This window comes from Erinaceus europaeus, chromosome 7, assembly GCF_950295315.1.
Source record: "Erinaceus europaeus chromosome 7, mEriEur2.1, whole genome shotgun sequence".
NCBI classification, from domain to species: domain Eukaryota; kingdom Metazoa; phylum Chordata; class Mammalia; order Eulipotyphla; family Erinaceidae; genus Erinaceus; species Erinaceus europaeus.
Window position 1 is genome coordinate 55486569 of NC_080168.1, and position 19848 is coordinate 55506416.

The 19848-nt window shown below is 36.6% G+C and overlaps 1 protein-coding gene across 2 annotated transcripts in view; it reads left to right on the forward strand.

The window, feature by feature from the left end:
* Positions 1-284: 284 nt before the first annotated feature.
* The window catches only part of PIK3C2G (phosphatidylinositol-4-phosphate 3-kinase catalytic subunit type 2 gamma), a 361732-nt gene continuing 342168 nt past the window's right edge, over positions 285-19848 (forward strand). For both annotated transcript variants that reach the window (XM_060194432.1, XM_060194433.1), the window contains exons 1-2: positions 285-365; positions 16396-17137. In XM_060194432.1, coding sequence (XP_060050415.1) covers positions 16475-17137 — 663 coding nt within the window. In that variant the 5' untranslated portion in view covers positions 285-365; positions 16396-16474. The remainder of the gene's footprint in view (positions 366-16395; positions 17138-19848) is intronic.

Genomic DNA, 19848 nt, shown 5'->3' on the forward strand with positions numbered 1-19848 from the left:
TTCAAATAAATGATAAACAAATATACTGTGATAGGAAATAAGCTCACCTTATATTTTTGAAATGTATTTTGTTTGTATATTTCTACTTAGTATCTTTTGGCACAAATTCCTTTTAGCAGATAGAAGCTAATTTGTTGTTAAAGTTTTGGCTTATGTCCTGTATTCATTATGTAAGGCCTTTTTTCCATATAACCCTCCAGGGCTTGATGAAAAAAAAAAATCCCTAGTCATGCCAAACCTGCCAAACAGGAATAAAAACTTCCAGTGGAAGCATTATGTTCCATTGAAGTAGTAGTGTTTCTGCTTGCAGGAGTCTTTGAAAAAAGATGAGATCAAGTTTCATTTCTGGAAGATGAATGCTTCAGGTAAGAGATTTGAAACACATAAATTTCCTACATTTAATCAAATACATAGGGATATCTGAATTTAAATGTATCACTGAGACAAAGTAGGCCTTTAATTGTATTATGAAACTTAAATGATTGATGAATTAAAAACATGTTTGTAAACAGTCTTGCAAGATACAACTCGCATGAAGAACTGAATATTCCTTCTCTCTTTTCTTTCTCTTTCAACCTCATTCCTCCAATTCTCTCTGGTTGATCCAGTGATTGTATTGATACTCTATCTTTTATATCATCTTCTAAGTGTTCACTTTCATGGCTTTCAAAATCTCAAGTGAATTCAATCTTCTCTGCAGGTATATTATTTTGTACACACACACACACACACACACACACACATATATATTTGTTGTTGTGTAGTTAAAGACTGCCTCCTAATGATGACTCCTAAAGGATGCTTTTAATAAAGAGAAGGTGCATATTCTTAACATATGGGCTCCAAACTAGCAAGAGTTCCTGCTAGAAAAATCATCGAATTTCTTTCTGTTCTGTTACTGCATTCTGGGCTCCTACCCAGTCCTGACTGGTATCTTGAGTATTGCCAGCTCACTGAAGGTAAATGTGAATCTGTTATGTGTTCCAACTGCCTTTTTACCCAGAAACTTGGGAGTAAAGATAGAAATAATATACATATCGCTTAAAATTAATCATAATAAACCATGTGTATAATGTTAAAACTTTAAAATTTTTTTAAACTGTATTGTCTAATGTTATGTTGTATAGCAGACATCAAACTCTGAGAAGTAAAAGAACATGTCTCCTGCATTGTAAATGTCACTGACATCATTAACAGCAAGGCTCTTTCTGTAACAACTCCAACACTATTTACCTGCCTTCTGAGCCAGGTAGAAAGCAAGTTTGTGAGTTGAACATCAAAAAAATACTGTGATTTAGCTAGCAACATAAAGAAAAACTTCATCTGACTACTATAGAAAATGGTCATGGTGCTCATCAAATGAAAAGCTGAAATGTTGGCAATGTGCAAAATATCCTCTAGACCATGACTTCAGTTTTCCTGTCACAGCTGGGATAACTCTGGTCATGACAAAGCCCTCTTCAAGTAAGGCAAATAATAATTATTTTGTCATTCCTTTTATAGAAAAGTACTGCACTGTATTTCTATGTAAATTACTACTTTTCCCCAAATAATTATTTCATAAAATGATATACTTATTGCTACAATAAGTCAGGTATAAATCTGTTTTAGATGTTAGTATCTCTTACCAATAGTCTTTTTTTCTGACATAATTAGTTTTGTTTTTTTTTTTGCCTCCAGGGTTATTGCTGGGGCTCACTCCCAGCACTATGAATCCACTGCTCCTGGAGGCCATTTTTTTTCCTTTTGTTGCCCTTGTTTTTTATCATTGTTGTTCCTGCTGTTGTTGTTGGATAGAACAGAGAAAAATGGAGAGAGGAAGACAGAGAGGGAGAGAGAATGACAGACACCTGCAGACCTGCTTCACCTCTTGTGAAGCCACCACCCCTACAGGTGTGAGAGCTGGAGGCTTTCAGCCATGTGCACTTAACCCGTTGCACTATTCCCCATGGTTTCCATCAAAGTTATTTATTATGATTCACTTTTTTGTTGGGAGTATTATCTTCAATAATAATATTTCAATAATTGTATTTTCAATAATTGTTATCTTATTTTTAATAATTGTTATCATGTACAAAATAAGGATGACATATATTTTCTAAAATTCTAAACAAAAATGTCTATTAACAACTTAAATTATATATCTAAATATTGTCCAGTTTTATTATAATTCCTATTCAAATACAATTTGTATCATTTGAAGTTAGAAACAGTGATTCTTTGGTAAATTCTTTTTTATATATATAAAAAATATAGTTATGTATATAACTACATTGAGGTCAAAGAGAATAGTTTTATACTGACTTCTAATCATGTTAAAAGTGGCCAAATATATGGTCAATTTTTACAGATAATATATTCTGTTTTGAAGAATACATACAATTTTCATTTACTGGATCAATATGTATGCTTATTATATTAAGCTTGCAATTTTTTCAAACCACATATATGTATATATAAATGATTTTATTAGCTTATAGAAAAATAAGACATTTTTTTTATAGAGATAGTGAAACAGCACGAAGTTTCATTCATAGCAATAGGGGCAAGGCTTGAACCTGGGCTACATAAAAGCAAAGCAGCACAGTATCCAATTGAAATGTTTCACTGGCCCAATGATTCAAAATTTCTATTAAATCTTTCCATTACACAGTTGGTCTTTATCAACAATGCCTTATTCTATTTTATTCTGTCTTTTGCTATATGCCTGCTTTTATCAATTTTAATATAGCTCTATCAATTTCCTCCTTCCTTCTTTTTTTTTTCCTCCAAGGTTATTGCTGGAGCTCAATGCCTGCACTATGAATCCACTGCTCCTGAAAGCCATTTTTTCCCCCATTTGTTGCTATTGGATAGGACAGAGAGAAATCGAGAGAAGAGGAAAAGAGAGGGAGGAGGAGAGAAAGATATACACCTACAGACCTGCTTCACCGCTTGTGAGGCAAACCCCTGCAGGTGGGGAGCTGGAGGCTTGAAACGGGTCCTTGTGCTGCTTGCCATTTGAACTTAACTGCTAAGCTACAGCCCAACCCCCTTAATTTTCTATTGTTATTAATTGCCTGGGGAATGTTTTTATCGCATTTAATTTTAAATAATCCTTATGCTCTGTATGTCAAGAATAAATTAGACAGCTTTTGTTTCTTTTTAACACAATGCAACAAATTGAATAAGTTATATATTAAGGATATTTACATTCATGTGTTCCTAATATTCACTTTTATCATTTCCACCATTCTAGAGTATGTTTATATTTATACCATTTTATGTATTTTCCCACCACTACTGGAATTTCTTCCAAATTAACTGAGTAATGTTGTTCATTTTTATTTCCTTTTCTCTTTATCTTTGTGGTTATATCTAAAAATTTAATGTGTACTTATAAGCCTAAAATTATCTACACATCTACTTTCTCCTAGACAACACAAATAACTCTTAAAACTTGGATCACTCAGGTCTAACTTTTATAGCCTAGTGATATAGCATTTAATAAAATCTCATTTATTTTTGTCTCCAAATTAGAAACTGGTATTGCTTATAAGTCAAAGTTATCATGGAAATATCACATATTTATTACAATCTACTCATAACTCCTTTATGATTTTATTATGATTTTATTTTGTTCTACTTCCTGAATGGTATTTTTAAAAATTTTTTTATATTTATTTATTCACTTTTGTTGTCTTTGTTGTTTTATTGTAGTTATTATTGATGTTGTTGTTGTTGGATAGGACAGAGAGAAATGGAGAGAGGAGGGGAAGACAGAAAGGGGGAGCGAAAGATAGACACCTGTAGACCTGCTTCACCACCTGTGAAGCAATTCCCCTGCAGATGGGGAGCCAGGGGCTCCAACCGGGATCTTTATGGCAGTCCTTGAGCTTTGCGCCACGTGCGCTTAACCTGCTGCGCTACCGACCGACTCCCCTGAATGGTATTTTACTGAATATTGGTTAATGCTTTTCATCTGACCCCCCCATCACATAGGTCTCATCTTTTTAAAAAATTTTTAATAATCTTTATTTATTTATTGAATAGAGACAGCCAGAAATTGAGAGGGAAGGGGGTGATAGAAAGGAAGAAAGACAGACACCTACAGCACTGCTTTACCACTTGTGACGTTTCCCCCCTGCAGGTGGGGACTGAGGGCTTGAACCTAGGTCCTTGCACATTGTAACATGTGCACTCAACCAAGTGTGCCACCACCAGGCCCTGGTCTCATCTTGTGTTGTAATATTTATATGAGGTTCCTTCTTGGTTATTTTCTTATATTTGTGCATTTCTTTTAAGAGATTCTTTTTGAGGCAGCTACTTATTAGAAAACTATTTATAAGGAAAACTAGCTGTTTTATCAGGAAGCCTGCATTCAGATCTGTTATTCTGAAATACTAGATCACCAACACTCTACTTTTTGAATAAACACTTTCTGAGATAAAGGATCTCTACCTGGCTCAGAATAAAGGTCAGAATGTCAGTCAGATGAACCATGACAAAGTATTTGTTTATCATTAGTTTATTAAGGTCTGTCAGAGTAATTTTCTCTGGCCTTTAGAGTCTAATTGCTGCTTTTTTTTTTTTTTTTTGTAAGGCAGGAATGGAACATCTACAAACTTGCTCACACAGCTATCCTTTCCTCTATTATTTTGAGAATTATCTTTCTTATGGTCTTCAGTGATGTTCTCCCCCAAGATTGGGCTACTTCTATAAATATCAGATTGTTAATTTATTGTGTACCTGCACATGTGTGCTCTTGTTTGTGTGTGTGTATATATTTATATATATGCATTATTATGTATTCATAGGAAGAAAATGACTATTCAGAGGCATAGGTGATAAATATATTCTTTTTTTTTTTTTTTTTTTTGCCTCCAGGGTTACTGCTGGGGCTCGGTGCCTGCACTATGAACCCACTGCTCCTGAAGGCCATTTTTTCCCTTTTGTTGCCCTTGTTGTTGATCAGTGTTGTTACTATTATTGTTGTCGTTGTTGTTGGACAGAGAGAAATGGAAAGAGGAGGGGAAGACAGAGAGGGGGAGAGAAAGATAAACACTTACAGGCCTGCTTCACCGCCCGTGAAGTGATTCCCCTGGAGAACCAGGGGCTCAAACCGGGATCCTTCCTCCAGTCCCTGTGCTTTGCACCACATGCGCTTAACCTGCTGTGCTACCACCTGGCCCCCAACATATGTCATTTTTTATCTATACTCTTATCACTTGAAATCTGAGTGAAATTTCTGCTTATATTTGCCCTAAGTTCGTCACTTATCTAGTAATGTTTTTATCCAAGTCTTAAGAGCTATAATGGAGTAATTCTATATACTCACACCTATCTTCAAATACTATGATTGCACATACACACATACTTGTGCACATATGTATAAATACAGCAATTGTATTAGAAAATCTGGTATCAAGAGGTCTTCAATCTTTCTCTCAAATTTACAGTGATTTAAGACAATAATACTCATTCTTCTTAGATGCAACTCTACCGGGCTAGTGTGGGGGTGCTTCTTCCCCGGGTGCATGCTCTCTGGGTTGGAGAGAACTCGACCAGACTCAGCCTGAGCTACTACTCACTCAGCGACTCGGGAGATAGATGACTCAGGAACTCGTGGCAGCATGGTAATGCAAAACGGATCTATTGATCAGAGACCCAATGTTTTTTTTTAGGACAAAACAGGAAGTGGCAAGTCAGAAATGGAAATGGCTAGGAAAGGGAGTGGAGAAAGGCAAAAACACGTTGGGAAGGTAGAAGCTTCCTTAGCAACTGTAACGAATGTTTTAACTGGTGGAATTAATGTTACCCTGCAGGCAAGGTGGGTCTCGAGGTAGAAAGAAGATAGATCAATGGGATGGGAGGGGATCTTTCAGGCAAAACAATGATTATGTAAATAGGCAATGCAGGATGGAGGGGGGTAGGGGCTTGCTTAATGCCTGACACAACTCATCATTACTATCTACTTCTTACTCCTACTTTATAACTCGTTATTTTTCCTTGTTGGAATTTCAGAGGTAATTAAGAGAAAAATGTCTCTCTAACATGTGGTCATATACCATGCAAAGTCACCTGACAGTTCTCTTCAAGACTTTAAGCACCATAAAAGAAATACTATGCTCATTCATGTTAATATTGTTGAACATGACTGAATAAGTTATTCAGTAAGAATTTTTAAATTTTTTTTTTTTTACTCCAAGGTTATTGCTAGGGCTCACTGCCTACACTACGAATCCATGCTCCTACAGGCCATTTTCCCCATTTTTGCTGCCCTTGTTGTTATTGCTGTTGATGGAAAGGACAGAGAAAAATCAAGAAAGATGGGGAAGGCAAATAGAGGGGGAGAGGAAGATAGACACCTGAAGACCTGCTTCACCACTTGTGAAGTGACTCCCCTGTAGGTAAGGAGCGAGGGGAGAAAGAAAGAAAGAAAGAAAGAAAGAAAGAAAGAAAGAAAGAGAGAGAGAGAGAGAGAGAGAGAAAGGAAGGAAGGAAGGAAGGAAGGAAGGAAGAAAGAAAGAAAGAAGGAAGGAAGGAAGGGAGAGAAAGAGAGAAAGAACTACCAGGAGTGGTTGATTCATAGTGCAGCACTGAGTCCCAACAACAACAATAATAATAGTCACAATGTTAAAACAAGGGCAACAAAAGGGGAAAAAATGGTCTCCAGGAGCAGTGGATTTGTGGTACAGGCACTGAGCCCCAGCAATAACCCTGGAGGTAATAATAATCATCATCATCCAACTAAATATACTATAAAATTATTTCACTGTACTAATTTCTGTCAATTTCCAGTGACTTTAACAATTATATTTTACCTCAGATTGGTTTTAAACTTTTACTTGAACTGCTATAGAGTTCTTTACTGCTCAATGTATTGGGTTGTTGGAAAAGTCATGACACATTTTTGCATAGAAAAACAGGGAAAAAAGGTGTCATAACTCTTGCAACAATCCAATAATAAGTATATAATGCATATGCAATTTCTTAAAAACATTAAGCCCGGAGTAGTGTCCTAAATAAAGCCAAGACTAAATATATCATTCTGAAGGGGCCGGGTGGTGGCATACCCAGTTAAGCACACATAGAAATGAACAAGGACTCACACAAGGGCCTGGGTTTAAGCCCCTGCTCCAGAACTGCAGTGTGGATGCTTCACAGTTGGTGGAGTAGATCTGCAGATGTCTATCTTTCTCTCTCCCTATTTCCCTTCCTGCTCTCAATAACTCTCTGTTCTATGGATTAAATGGAGGAAGGATTAAAAAAAAAAAAAAGGAAAGAAAAAAAAACTGGCCATCAGGAGCAGTAGATTCATAGTGCTGGTACTGAGCCCCAGTGACTGGAGGCAAAAAAGAAAATAATAATAATAATAATATATATATATATATATTATTGAGGGGTTTAATGTTTTACAATGGATTCACTGACATATTCATATTTCATTATCTATCAGCCCCCCCAAACTCTCTCTTTCCTCCCTCCCTTTCCTGTTATCTTTCTGGTATTTTAAATATACAGTATTTGATATACTAATTGTAACACAGTACAACAGTGCATGATTAATTTTTACTCTATGCTTCAAATTTACTAGTACAAACTGAGGTTTTCATAATTGCTGCTTTTCAAAACACTATGCCATAAATTCTTGTTAAGAAGGCTTAACTACTGGAGTGATCCTTTAAAATACAGTGCTTTTATTCAGACAATGAGTTTTTAATCAAAGATCACAATCACTGTTTTACCATTTATGATGTTTTATTTGTTTTTGTCTTGCTCTTATGTGATGCCAAGGAACAACCCCAGGGTCTCATGTGCTCTACCGCTGAGTCATATCACCAACCCTGATTACCGGTGTTGATATCCACTGCCCCACTTCTGGGCTATATAAACTACACAAGCTGCTTACATTCATTTTTCTTTTCTTTTTATTGTCACCAGGGTTATCACTGAGGTTTGATGAATCACAATGAATCCCCATCCTATTTTTTTTTCCTTGTGTCAATAAACAGGGTAGACTCGGGGATACACTTTTGATCCAGTATGGATTAGTCCTATTACTTCAAACTCTACCTATTGCTGACACCTGTGATTTGAACTTTTGTTGTTCTTGTTGTCCGCATTAGGACTTCATCACTCCAGACCAATTTTTTTTTTCAGACAGAAAGAGCCAGAGGCTCTAGGAGAGAAGGAAAGACACCACAGGAGTCTGCCCCAGTGCAATGGGTGTTGGGCTACTATGGGGTAATCCTATACTCTGGGTTTTCCAATTTCTGAAAGTTACTGGCATTCCTTAAATCATGGTCCCACTTTTTTCACCTTGAAAACCAGCAGTAGAGAATTGAGTTACTCAGATCACATCACTTGAACATTTTGTGTTTGTTTCCTCTTCCAATTTTAAGAACTATTAAGATTACACTGAGCTCATGAAAAATAAAGGTCCTATTGTAAAGTCAGCTGATTTGTGCACTTAATGCAATCTAATATTTCAATTCATTTTTGTCATATAGCCTAACTTGTTCACGGGATACAAGGATTAAGACCCTGGAATAGGAGGCCAGCAGTGGAACACCGGGTTAACACACATGGTGCAAACTTTGGTGCAAGGACTGCCGCAAGGGTCTCTGAGCCCCAGCTCCCCACCTGCAGGGGGGTTGCTTCACAAACAGTGAAGCAGGTCTGCAGGTGTCTGTCTTTCTCTCCCTCTCTCAGTCTTCTCCTCCTCTCTCAATTTCTCTCTGCCCCATCCAACAACAACAATAAAATGGGAAAAACAGCCTCTAGGAGCAGTGGATTCATAGTGCAGGCACGGAGCCCTAGCAAGAGAGAGAGAGAGAGAGAGAGAGAGATTGAGAGAGAGAGGGAGAGAGAGATATGCTGAAATATCAGGAAAGCAAGGGAGCACTATATTACTTATCACACAATACTTTCTATAATTCTACAGTCTTATTCAAATTAGGAACCAACATTTACGACCTCTAATTATAATTCTACTAACCTATATGCAGGGTTCTCCCTCTCCTAATCTGACATGTTACTTCATAATGCAGCAACTATAAAGCAGAATAAAATAATGCTTCTGCTTGCTTACAAACTAGCCTATTTTCTAGATTTGATGGTAAAATTATTAAGTTTGTTAGAAAGCCCTTGAAATCAGCAACTTTAATATTTAAACACATGTGGAAGAGGCTTTTTTATTATACTTCGAGTATGAATAAATACATTTCATTCACCTTTATCTAGCCCATTTTAAGTTAAAGTGCTGTAAGAAATGCTTGATAAAGACATTCCTAATAAAAACAAACTCCAACTTCAGATGAGTTAATCCAATGCTGCAGTGTCTAAATGTATTGATGTAGGGGTCAGATGTCAAATTTCTTGCCCACGTATGTGTTCATTTTAACCTGTCTGAAGCAAATCTGAACACAAACTCTTGGTCTTTAGTATAGTAATCTGATTCACCTTTCAATGTAGCAATTTCTTCATCTATGAAATAAGAGTCATAATATTACAGGTTTAGATGGGAAATAAATATGTTAACATGTGTAAACATTCAAATAGGAACTCGACACATTAGGTGTGATCCTCATCATTGCCATCATGATAATCAACAATCAAGGTAGCACAACTTAACATAATTTTTAATTTAATTATCAGACCATAGATACCTATTTTTATTTTTTATCATCTGTATTTTTTATTGGCTAGAGATAACAACAAATCAGAGGGAAGGGGAGGAGAGAGACAGCAAGACATATTCAGCCCTGCTTCACCACTTGCAAAACTTTTCCCTTGCAGGTGGGGATTTGGGGCTCGAACCTGGCTCCTTGCACATTTTAACACATGTGCTCAACCAGGTGCACCACCACTCAGCACCCTGACACTTATTTAAAGAGATCTTTTATATAAAAATAAATAAATATTGCAGATGACATGATAGCATACATGGAAAAACCTAAGGAATCCAGCAAGAAGCTTTTGGAAATCATCAGGCAATAACAGTAAGGTGTCAGGCTATAAAATTAACATTCAAAAGTCAGTGGCATTCCTCTATGCAAACACTAAGTTAGAAGAAATTGAAATCCAGAAATCAATTCCTTTTACTATAGCAACAAAAACAGTAAAATATCTAGGAGAAAATCTAACCAAAGAAGTGAAAGACTGGTATACTGAAAATTATGAGTCACTACTCAAAGAAATTGAAAAAGACACAAAGAAGTGGAAAGATATTCCATGTTCATGGGTTATAAGAATTAACATCATCAAAATGAATATACTACCCAGAGCCATATACAAATTTAATGCTATCCCCATCAAGATCCCAAGCACATTTTTTAGGAGAAAAGAACAAATGCTACAAATGTTTATCTGGAACCAGAAAAGACCTAGAATTGCCAAAACAATCTTGAGAAAAAAGAACAGAACCGGAGGCATCACACTCCCAGATCTCAAACTGTATTATAGGGCCATTGTCATCAAAACTGCTTGGTACTGGAACATGAATAGACACACTGACCAATGGAATAGAATTGAGAGCCCATAAGTGAGGCCCCACACCTATGGACATCTAATCTTTGACAAAGGTGCCCAGACTGTTAAATGGGGAAAGCAGAGTCTCTTCAACAAATGGTGTTGGAAACAATGGGTTGAGACATGCAGAAAAATGAAACTGAATCACAGTATTTCACCAAATACAATGTAAATTCCAAGTGGATCAAGGACTTGGATGTTAGACCAGAAACTATCAGATACTTAGAGGAAAATATTGGCAGAACTCTTTTCCACTTAAATTTTAAAGACATCTTCAATGAAATGAATCCAATTACAAAGAAGACTAAGGCAAGTATAAACCTATGGGACTACATCAAATTAAAAAGCTTCTGTAAAGCAAAAGAAACCACTACCCAAACCAAGAGATCCCTCACAGAACAGGAAAAGATCTTTACATGCCATACATCAGACATGAGTTTAATAACCAACATATATAAAGAGCTTGCCAACAACAAGACAACAAATAACCCCATCCAAAAATAGGGGGAGGACTTCGACAGAATATTCACCACAGAAGAGATCCAAAAGGCCGAGAAACACATGAAAAAATGCTCCAAGTCTCTGATTGTCAGAGAAATGCAAATCAAGACAACAATGAGATACCACTTTACTCCTGTGAGAATGTCATACATCAGAAAAGGTAACAGCAGCAAATGCTGGAGAGGGTGTGGGGGTCAAAGGAACCCTCCTACACTGCTGGTGGGAATGTAAATTGGTCCAACCTCTGTGGAGAACAGTCTGGAGAACTCTCAGAAGGCTAGAAATGGACCTACCCTATGACCCTGCAATTCCTCTCCTGGGGAACCCAACACACCTAAGGAACCCAACACACCCATCCAAAAAGATCTGGGTACACATATGTTCTTTGCAACACAATTTGTAACAGCCAAAACCTGGAAGCAACCCAGGTGTCCAACAACAGATGAGTGGCTGAGCAAGTTGTGTTATATATACACAATGGAATACTACTCAGCTGTGAAAAATGGTGAGTTGACTATTTTCAGCCGATCTTGGATGGACCTTGAAAAATTCATGTTAAGTGAAATAAGTCAGAAACAGAAGGATGAATATGGGATGATCTCACTCTCAGGCAGAAGTTGAAAAACAAGATCAGAAAAGAAAACACAAGTAGAACCTGAAATGGATTTGACATATCGCACCAAAGTAAAAGACTCTAGGGTAGGTGGGTGGGGAGAATACAGGTCCATGAAGGATGACAGAGGACCTAGTGGGGGTTGTATTGTTATATGGGAAACTGGGGAATGTTATGCATGTGCAAACTATTGTATTTACTGTTGAATGTAAAAACATTAATTCCCCAATAAATAAGTAAATAAATAAATAGTTTTGAAAACTTCTTCAGTTCTTTTTACAACCAAAATTTGTAAAATTCATCCTGATGTATTCACATTTCTCTTAAATAAGGAAGACAAAATAGGGTAGGCTAGTGAATATTTAAACAGGATATATACTATATTAACTCTAGTCTTCAGAATTAAAGTCATACCTACTGACAAATTATGAGCTCCAAGACAAAGAGACAAATAAAGGAATATAATTTGTCTTAATGACACATAACTTTGATTTCTAATATAGATGATGAGCAGGAAATTTCTGACAAGGGGATACTGGTTGGACAACAATAACAGTAATAATAATAATAATACTTATGGAGTTAGGGAATATTTTGGATGTATTTTATATAATCATATTCTGGGGCTGGGAAGACAGTATAACATTAATGCAAAATGCTTTCATTTTTGAGGCTCATAAGGTCCCACATTCAATCCTCAGCCACATAACAAGCCAGAATTAAATGAACAGTATTCTGGATTTCCTGTCAGATATATCTCTTTCTGTCTCCCCCATCTCTTTTTCTCTCATTAAATAAGTAAAATATTTTTTAATCTAATGATCTGCTTAACACTTAATTCCATGCTTCTTATTCATATATCCTGAAAATGCTCTCAAACTTAAATTAAAAAATTTTAGTAGATTATCTAAAATTTTTCCTTAACTCTATCAATTCAATTTCTTGAGTGGATTATACTAAATAGAGTTTATTTATTCACTGGATGAGTTTTTCTTCCTCCAAGGTTACAGCTGGGGCTCGGTGCCTACACTACGAATCCACTGCTCCTGGAGGCTATTTTTTCTCTTTTGTTGCCCTTGTTGCTTATCATTGTTGTTATTATTGTTGTTGTTACTGCTGCCGTTGTTGTTGGATAGGACAGAGAAATGGGGAGAGGAGGTGAAGGCAGAGACAGGGAGAGATAGACACCTGCTTCACTAACTGTAAAGTGCCCCACCCATAGGTGGGGAACCGGGGGTTCCAACCTGGGATCCTTACGCCAGACCCTGCACTTCACACCTTGTGGCTTAACCTGCTGCGCTACCACCCAGCCCCTGGATGACTATTAACTTTTTAAAAGTCTTTAGAGGATAGCAGCAATGACTACAACAATAATAACAATAACAACAACTATAAACAGGGGCAACAAGAGGGAAAAAATAGCCTCCAGGAGTAGTGGATTTGTAGTGCAAGCACTGAACCTCAGCAACAACCCTGGAGGCAAAAAAAAAAAAAAGCTCACTTAGGTAGTGTGCTTTACTGTATGTGTGACCCAGGTTCACCTTCAAACCAGCATTGACAAAAACTTTGGTGCTGTAGTGTCTTTCTCTCTCTTTTACATTATATCTTAAGAAAAAGAGAAAAATGGGGGCCGGGCGGGGGCGCACATGGTTGAGCGCACATGTTGCAATGTGCAAGGACCAGGGTTCTAGGCCCTGGTCCCCACCTGCATGGGTAAAGCTTTGCGAGTGGTGAAGCAGGGCTGCAGTTGTCTATCTCTCCTTCTCTATAACCTCCTTCCTTCTCGATTTCTGGCTGTCTCTATCCAATAAATAAAGATTAAAAAAAATTTTTTTTAAAAGAAAAAAAGGAAAATTTTTAGAGTCAGTATCATAAAAATTGGTAACTAAGGCATAACATTGATAGCAATTTGCATCTGATATCTAATCATTTTCATTATTATGTGCAACTTTTTTTTCTTTAACATATCTACACATAATTGATAACATACACATAAGGACACTGACAAATCTATAAAAGTTTTACAAATACTTTCCAGTTTAACTTTTTAAAACTCAGTTATAATTTATTAAAAATTAAATATTTTGTTCAACAAATACAAGTTGCAGACTTTGTGAAACATATTCCTTGGTACTAGTGGTGGGGAGACAGCTAGCCTAATAGAGAGCAGACTGTACAGGTGCAAGAATCTGGGCTTGAGGCCTTGGTCACCATGTAGGAACACCAACAGGAAACTTAACCAGTGGTGGACAAGCATATCTCTCTGTTTCTCCTCTCTGTCTCTCACCCTCTATTTAAAAAAAAAAGTTCACCAGGAGCAAGTATGCAGGTGAGCCCTAGCAAAGTAACCTTGCTTGCATATTTAAAAAAAGTACTTGGTGTTGAATTGAAAATGAGAAAGACTATTATCTATTGAGTTAATGGGAAAGACATCACTAACATATATGACATCTGAAGATGTTATCCCAAGGTAAAAGAAAACCACAGAAAATTTATTTGGCTATTCTCTTAAATATATCACTATAATATTAACAGAAGATTATATATTTAAAATGTAGTACAGAAAATACAGAACATTTCAGAGACTGTCCAAAAGAAAATGAAAACTTTACTAGGACTGTCGCTATGGTAAACAGAGAGAGAAAATATAATTTCCTAAATGAAATGATGGTGTGTTGTATATAGAAAAAAAGACTAAGGAATAATTCAAGATAAAACTGTAGTTTCTCAGCTAAGAAATTCTATGAATGGTTTAACAATTTTCTGTAATAGAAATACTAAAAAGAGTAGATTCTTAGGTAGATTATGATTTACATTTAGTTCTTTTTATTGGAGGTTAAAACAATTGTTTCCAATTAAGATACTGAGGTGAACAATTTGCATAGGCTAGGTAGGAGTCATAGACATACAAATAGTAATTCATACCCCAGAAGATATGAAGTAACTTATAAAGTGAGAGTAATGAATGAGACGAGCAGAAGTTCTAGCAAGAGCCAGGTGGTAGATGGCTAAAAGAAATGAGGGCTGGTGAAATAGCTACCTTGGATAGTGCATGGCTTTGCCATATTCATGACCCAGTTGAGTCTGGCCCCAACTGCACTGAAGGAAGCTTTGATTATGGGAAATTGTGAGGCTGACGTCGAGCATGGTGTGGACCACTCACGGGGACCACCTGTGAGTGCCTGGAAATACAGTCGCCTATCAGTCTCCCCCACCTGGCGGTTGAGCAGGGGAACCTGACTAACCCGTTTTAGTCCCCCTATCAGTCTCTCGCATACACAAATACCCACCTCCCCCCTCTGTGCTAGCTGGCAGTTTCACTTCCTCATTCCCCAAACTAGCTCGACCACTTACCCAAGGGTTACTGTAAAGACCATCACCATTTCTCTACCCCCTGCTGTCTTGACCATATAAAGTATCCCTTTCCTTAACCGACCTCTCCTCGCCACTGCTCCCCCTACCACCCTTTAAAAACTCCCCTCTGCTGCACAATAAATGTACCATTCCCGCAATGGTATCCTGAGTGATCTCCATCTCTTGCTGCGGTCTCCAGAGAGAGAGGTCTCAGCACGCTCACCCCTGCTGCCCTTGGTCTAGACCTCTTTGGCGCTCATCTCTGGTGCGCAACAGAGTGGGTTAGCTGACCAGGTCTGACTGAGGAGAGGGTCCACGAAGGATCCCAACATTTGATGTGACCCTTTTCACTATCTACCTATCTGCCTTCTCTATTTTGTTTCGTTTCGTTTCGTTTCTCCCTCCCTCCCTCCTTTCCTTCCTTTCTTCCTTCCTTCCTCTCCTCCCTGCTCCTAGCGGCTATTTTTTGGTTTTGCCCTTTTTATGCCCTTGTTGGTTATTTTTGTTGTTATTGCTGTAGTTGTTGTTGGATAGGACAGAAAGAAATGGAGTGAGGAGGGAAAGATAGAGAGGGGGAGAGAAAAAAAGACACCTGAAGACCTGCTTCACTGCTTGTGGAGTGATCCCCTCAGCAGGTGGGGTGCCAGAGGCTGGAACTGGGATCCTTAACACTGGTCCTTGAGCTTCACACCATGTGCATTTAACCTGCTACATTACCACCCCCCCCATTTCTATCTAAATAAAATAAAAAAGAAATGAAACCAAAAAAGAGCAATTAACTCAGAAATTATAGTGACAAAGATAGTCACTATAAAGAAAAAAAAAAAAGACATTTTACAGAACAGTGAATAGAATCAAATATTGAAGAGATAAATTAAAACAAAAACCTGTCAATGATAATTGAATTTACTGATATAAAGAACCTTGATAAACTTAATGAAAGTCATTTTGAAGAAGTCTGCCAAAGAAATTTACAATCATGCAAAGCATTTTGGGGAGGGAGGAAAAGGAAAGTTCTAGTTAACCTATGAAAATGAATGACTATAGAGCAAAAAAACCTAGTTAGGAATAAATGGAGTAACTCAAGAAAGAGAACTGATGTAGTGGTACTACAGGCAAGTGGATTTTGAGGAGGAAAATGAGTTCAGAGAGGAATACTAAATTTAGCTTCATTAATTTCTGTCACAGTTGAGGTAGGTTTATTATTTTCTGTCACAGGAGTTTTGTTCTAAGGTAATATTCCTCCCGAAGCTCCAGTGTGAGCCCAAACAGAGTTTCATATTATTTAGGGAATTATCTTGGTTGCTAAGGAGAACCTTCAAAACAATTGTTCATGTTTATCTATTGTATTTCTTTCTTGAAAACTCTTTTATTTCTATTTAATCAAAAATTTTGTTTCCTTTTTTGTTCACTAGGAAAAATATCTTCTCATTCAAATGTCAGCAAGGAGATCTCTGTAACAGAGTCAATTCTTTCAGCTACATAAAGTAAAGAATGGCATACTACTGGAAAACAGATCTAAATCCTAGTGAACCACATGAAGAACAAAATGAACACCAAGAATTTCACTCTATCAGTCAACCTCTTTTTCCTAGCCAAGTCAGTCTGGGTTTTGATCAGCTAATAGATGAGGCCAGTGATAAAATTCCACTGTATCAGACTGAAGTTGAAGAAAATATCTTCTTTGTGCCCAGTTCACCAAATAGGGATTCAAAAGGGCACTCACTAGTTGAAACAAACCAAATATCCATGAATGAATTCACTTCGGAAAGCCAAGAATTCTCCTGCCATCATGCTAGGAAAATACCAGTAATTGGTTTTAGGCCATGTGTGCTCCCAAAGTCCCAAAACATAAATAAAGAAAGCTCTTGGGGGAAACACGATGGTGTTGATAACTATAGATTTAACCTTTCAGATCCATCATCCACTAATGTAGATAAAAATAATTTAGAGAGAGAATGGAAAAATGAAAATCATATCTACTACATAGGATTTGAAAGTAGCTCTCTTCCTGTATGTCCATCCTTCTCAACTGACTTCATGCCAAAAGAAGAGAATAAAAGAAGTGAAACCAACACTGTGGAACTTTCTCCGATGCTCTCTGAATGTTCACTTCTACCCAGGATGTGGGAAAGCACGTGGGCAAAGGATACAAAGGTATGTATGTGTGTCATATAATCTCAACTTGGCAGAATGAGTCTGGGGGGAAAAATCACTCAATAATGTGCTGTATTAAGGCTCACTTACCTTAAATATGGAATGTAAGGATTGGCAAGACAACTTTCCTAGGAAGGGTACCTGCTTTGCCAAGTGTGTGATCCATGTTCAAATCTCTAGTATGCTATATGAAAGTACTAAGGCATTGGAGGAAGCTTTGACACTGGAATGTTTTTTCCTCCCTCTCTGTCTGGAAAAGTTGACCTGGGGTGATAAAGCTCCAGTGATGACAAACAATTAATTAAATTGTATTAATATTACTTTAAAAATAATATTTTATTCACAAATTACATTCATGAATTAATGCCTTTTTCTGAAGAAAACTATAAATTTTGTTAACGGTTTTAAGTTCTGTTTTCATCAAAACTAAATTAAATGTTAAAGTGCTTACATTTTATTATATAAAAATATAGGTACTGGTGTAGGTGTTCACTATTCTTATTATTTTATGCACTCACAAAAATAGCACATTTCATTACATTTATACTTTGAGTCATGTCATCATGATTTAATACTTTATATCATTATTAGTAGGAAAAGTGCCCCTTTACCTAGAATCTCCTACATTATACTGTTGGCAGGAAACTTGTATTGGGATCGTTCCAAGAGTAGGATATTAAGCAATCACTCTGTAATTCATCCTAATGGTTTCTTAACTATTTTCCATTCATCTAAATAATCACAGCCTTTCTTGTATAGTATGTGAACATTTCTCTGCCTATCCTGAGTCTAGAATAAGAAAAAAAAAGTTATTGGAACTCTAATTTACAGAGTGAGGCAAAAATCATTATTCAACAACTATTCATCAAACCCTTAAATAAATAAACCATACTAGGCATAGTGGATGCAAAGAAGAAAAGGCATTATACTTGACTTTAGGAACAGTATGATGTTCAAATTAACTTAAAAACAAGTAACAACAATCCAATAAAATGGCATACACAACAAACACCCAATTCAGACTGATATACATGCATATGATGCAGTATCTCAACTGATTTGAATTAAAATTAAATTAATTTTAGGCACATCTACATCTGATCATGACAGTGATTTATATATATATGTATGTATGTGTATATATATATATATATATATATATAGAGAGAGAGAGAGAGAGAGAGAGAGAGAGAGGGAGAGAGTCACTAATAATGAGGGCCAATGGTTCAAGTACCCGGTCCCTACCTTCACAAGCAGTGAAGCAGTGCTGCAGGTGTCTCTCTTTCCTTTTCTTTCTCCCCCTTCCCTTTCAATTTCTGTTAACAAAAAAATAAAAATAAATAATTTTTAAAACACTAATAATGAAGATATATCTATAATGTAAATAAGAAGAAACTATAAATTTGAAAGAAAAACAATATAAATTATTTAAAGTGAAAAGAAAAGAAAAATAATATATACAATGAGGAGGGACATAGAAATTTATGAAGCAAAGTTTCTAATATAGAATCAATTTTGGAATGACAAGAAAGACAGAGAAGAATTATTTGAGGAACCCTGATAAATTTGACATATGCCAAATCAAAAACTTTAGATGCTAAACAAATCTCAGATTATCACTCAACAATCTGAAAATCAAAGATAAAGTGAAAATCATAGAAAAACAGCAGAGAAAAGGAACATATTTCTTGAAGTAGGTGCATTTCATTAAAGGTTTTTCTCTTCAATCTAAGCAAAGTTTTCATCAGGAACAATGAAAGCCAGAAGATAATGCAGTTAGTGATATCTCTAAAGTGCCATTAAAATCACACTTAGGTTAAATGCACATGGCACAAAGCGCAAGGACTGGCTTAGGGATCCGGTTAGAGCTCCTGGCTTCCCACTTGCAAGGCAGTCACTTCAGAGGTGGTGAAGCAGGTCTGCAGCTGTCTATCTTTCTCTCCCCCTCTCAGTCTTCCCCTCCTCTCTCCATTTCTTGCTGTCCAATCGAACAGCAACAACATCAGTAACAACAATAATAACTACAACAAGGGCAATGAAAGAGAAAATAAATGAATAATTAAAAACCACAGGTCTGTATCCATTCAAAATTTATATTAAAAATAATGTCAATACTATGTAAACAAATGCATGCAAAAGAAACCAAAGTAAATTTTTGGTTGAAGAAAATGATCATATAGAATTTAGGGGGACTAGGAGGTGGTCTGCTTGGTCAAGCACACACCTTATAGTACAAAATGACAGGGGTCAAGTCCCTGGTCCCCATCTGCAGGGGGAGAGCTTCAGGAGTGGTGAAGCAGGTATATAGGTGTCTTTCTTCCCTCTCCCACTCTATCTCCCCCTCCCCTCTCAGTTTCTCTCTGTCTCTATCCAATAATAAACAGAATTTAGGAAGTAATGAAAAGGAGTGCAAATGGTAAATATGTTAGTAAATGATTTCATATTAGTTTTTTTTTTTTTGAGGGACCGATGCTTAAAGTAAAACAAAAGTATTTAAAATGGGAATTCATGTGTGTGTGTGTGTGTGTGTGTGTGTGTGTGTGTGTGTGTGTGTGTGTGAAAAATAAATGACAATAATAAAGAATGGAAAGAGTAAACATTTTACTACTGTGAATTCCTACATTTTAAATGTAAGTGATATATTAACCCTTAGTAAAATGTGATATGTTAAGGATGTATATTATAATTTCTCAAACTAGCAATACCACTTA